Genomic DNA, 3101 nt, shown 5'->3' with positions numbered 1-3101 from the left:
GATCAACACCAGCGCACTCTCACTTTTCTCTTCGGGCGATTGAACGATGGACAATCAAAATGAAAACTTTTTTCATTTTTAATTCATCGGTTACATTAACCGACACTCCCCACTAACCCATGTCCGAACGTGAAATTTGGATTAATTATCATATAATTAATCAATTAATTAATAATAAATATAATCATATTATATTTTTACCCTATAGTTTGATATCACATATCTACTATATTATTTTCTCCTCTACTTGATATAAATCATATTTATATCTAATTTCCTCCGTAATAATGTATCTCATACATTTAGCCAATTATATCATATATAATTAACCAGTCCAATTATATCATATATAATCGAACTTCTTTTTGTCAATTTGAATATTTCAAATTAACCCAAATATTGGTTCTCGACTTTATCCAAGCTACCTAGGGGACCTAATGGACCTGTGGCTCAAAGTTCTAACGGTACATGAATAGCTGACTAAACTCTTTAGCCACAAGATCCACCATCCGTCAACCGTCAGGCATTCCACTAAAGACCAATAGCTGAACTCTTCTTACCACAAATATATTTCTATGTCCATCGGATATAACTAATCATCCTGTCTCTTATACACATCTAGATGTGTATAAGAGACAGTTCAAGCCCTAGAATCAACTCTTAAGGGAGCTATTTATCTACTTACCCCTGCCTCGGGGAAGGAGTGAATTCCATCTTGTGTAGCTGAGTTCCCAGCTCTCAAATCAGAAGAATCCCCAAAATGGTAGGTTTGAATCAGCACCTGGCCACTCGCACCCATACAAATCAAAGGACCACCTTTAATGGCAAGAGTTCCCAACTCACTCAGGATTGAGGTCATGTTACCTATGGTCATCCTAGTGAAGTGAAGTCTCTGTCATGAACGGTGTTATATAACGAGACGTTAACACTTCGTGGTCAGGTCTTATATAAACTCTTTGTATAGGACGCCCCCGCTCGCATGTCCCCAATACGAATGATCAGGATCAGACCATCTGTGACAAGTCACAATACTTGTGACCATTCTACAAAGCGGGCCGCATCCGTAGCGTTACCAGGATAAGGTTTCCCTCCTATATCTATATACTACAGACCATTTTGGTTATCACTTAAGACATGATCTACTTGTATGTCACCACATACATACTTGAATCACATACAGATAACCAGAGATTTTATGTTTATTAGTTTGTGGTAAAGCAAATAAAACAAATAAATGAGAAAAACAATAAGATGTGAAGTAAATATCATATATTAACAACACAAGTATTCGTACAAACTGTTTACAAACTACAGGACACGAGACTTTAGGGCATTAACCCCAACAGGAACAACGTGACAATTCCGTAGAATTGCTTGCACACATGGGTAGAGCCGCGAAACATCTTAAAGAGAACAAGATCTGCGACTTAGCCCGTAATGAGTTTCTGTTTTGTAGGTTCCAATTTTCTGACAATTGCCGTTCGTGACTGTTCGCTGTTGTCAAATCTTGACCGTCGAAGGGTAGACGATTCCAACAAAATTTGATTATCAAATTCTCCTGCAAAGATTACAGTTATCCTTAAATGCTCCCTAAAGTTCAAGATTCAAATGAAAATTAAATTTTGAAACAAGAAACAACAAAAAATCATAAACTTTGTTCCAAATTTTGCTTACAATTCCAATGCAAAGACTTAAAATTAGAAAAATAAATGTCCACCATTTCTAAAACTTTAGTGGAGTGAACACATCAAAAAATAACAATAAACCCCAAAAGAACTCAACCAAACCAATGAAAGAATCAACTCAATAAAAGAAAAATCCCAAGTTTTAAATGGATGCTATTGCTAGCCTCTCCATTTTCATATCCGCATAGAACTTCTGAATGAAAATTTCAGCCCTCCGATCAATCGAATCATCGTCGTCACTCCAATCCAACGACTCCGGTAAAGCTTCCTCCACGCTGTAATCTCCATCTTCTTCTTTTTCAGCTCCAGAAGAACTACCAATACATCTGCATGGAAACAGCACCGAATACACATCGCGGCGGCAGAGACCGCGGCGGCCTCTGTAAAAACGAAACAGAGGAGTGGTGGAAGGGGAGAATTGGAAGTCTCGAACAAACCCATAATTATAGTGGTGGTGTAGCTCGAAACTGTTTCTCCTGGATGATTTCTTGAGGAAAAGGAGCTTTGGGATGATGGGTCTTTTCATTTTAGCGATAAAGATGGAAACTTTGAGGAAATCTGAGAGCTTTTGGAAAATGGGTGGTCTTTTAGACTGCATTTTGTGGTGCAGTGGAGTAAAAGAAATGGAGTTGAGGAAGATGAAGGTGATGGTTCGTTAATTTAAAGAGTGGTGGAAGAAAGAGGGAATGTGAGCCAAGCTGGAAAAAGGGGACTTTGGTCGGTTGGAATTTGGAGTTATTTAGAAGGAATTAGGAAATTAGCCGTTGAAACCTTTTTTGTGTATATGCTGTAAAGTTTGGAAGTCTTTGGAGGTTTTGACCAATTTCAAATTTCAAACCCATCCTTAAGCAATGAGAAGAATGTTTAAGGAGGGAAAAAAAAAAGAAAAAAGAAGAAGTATATTTTTCTTTTATTCAAAAGAATAACACATTTATGCTTGCTTCTTAAGTTACTTGTTTCTAAAAAGTCGAAATTACTTGTGTGTATGTCAAATCTTTTATGTGTGTTTTATTTAGGTATTGTTTGATGACCATCTGATTTTTTTATTTTTATTTTTAAATTAAATCTATTATATACACATTTTTTTTTATAAGAATTTGCATATTTCTCAAAGTACAATAGTTGAATTTTTAACTAAATTCCAAAAACAAATTTTTTAAAGTTACTGTTTTTAGTTTTCAAATTTTGATTTGATTTTTTAAATTATTAGTGAAAAGTAGATAACAAAGGAAGAAATTTAGAGGTAGAATGACTTAACATTAAAAAACAAAATAGTAACCAAACGGGATTTTAGATTTTAAACTTTAAAAAGTTGTATTATTTTTATGTTGAATGGATGTTTAAACTTTTTAAAAAATGTATTTAAAAATTTAATTTTGTCTCTAATAGATGGAAATATATTAGTTTTTAAAAACA

General features: G+C 34.6%; 1 protein-coding gene across 1 annotated transcript; it reads right to left on the bottom strand.

Annotated features, from left to right (window-relative positions):
- Window positions 1-1292: 1292 nt before the first annotated feature.
- Window positions 1293-2377, bottom strand: LOC120082033. The gene has a single exon (XM_039037248.1). The coding sequence runs from the start codon at window positions 2281-2283 to the stop codon at window positions 1828-1830; it is 456 nt and encodes a 151-aa protein (XP_038893176.1). The 5' UTR covers window positions 2284-2377; the 3' UTR covers window positions 1293-1827.
- Between the last annotated feature and the right edge of the window lie 724 nt (window positions 2378-3101).

This window comes from Benincasa hispida, chromosome 7 (assembly GCF_009727055.1).
Source record: "Benincasa hispida cultivar B227 chromosome 7, ASM972705v1, whole genome shotgun sequence".
Lineage (NCBI taxonomy): Eukaryota > Viridiplantae > Streptophyta > Magnoliopsida > Cucurbitales > Cucurbitaceae > Benincasa > Benincasa hispida.
This window is presented reverse-complemented; position numbering and strand designations above follow the sequence as displayed.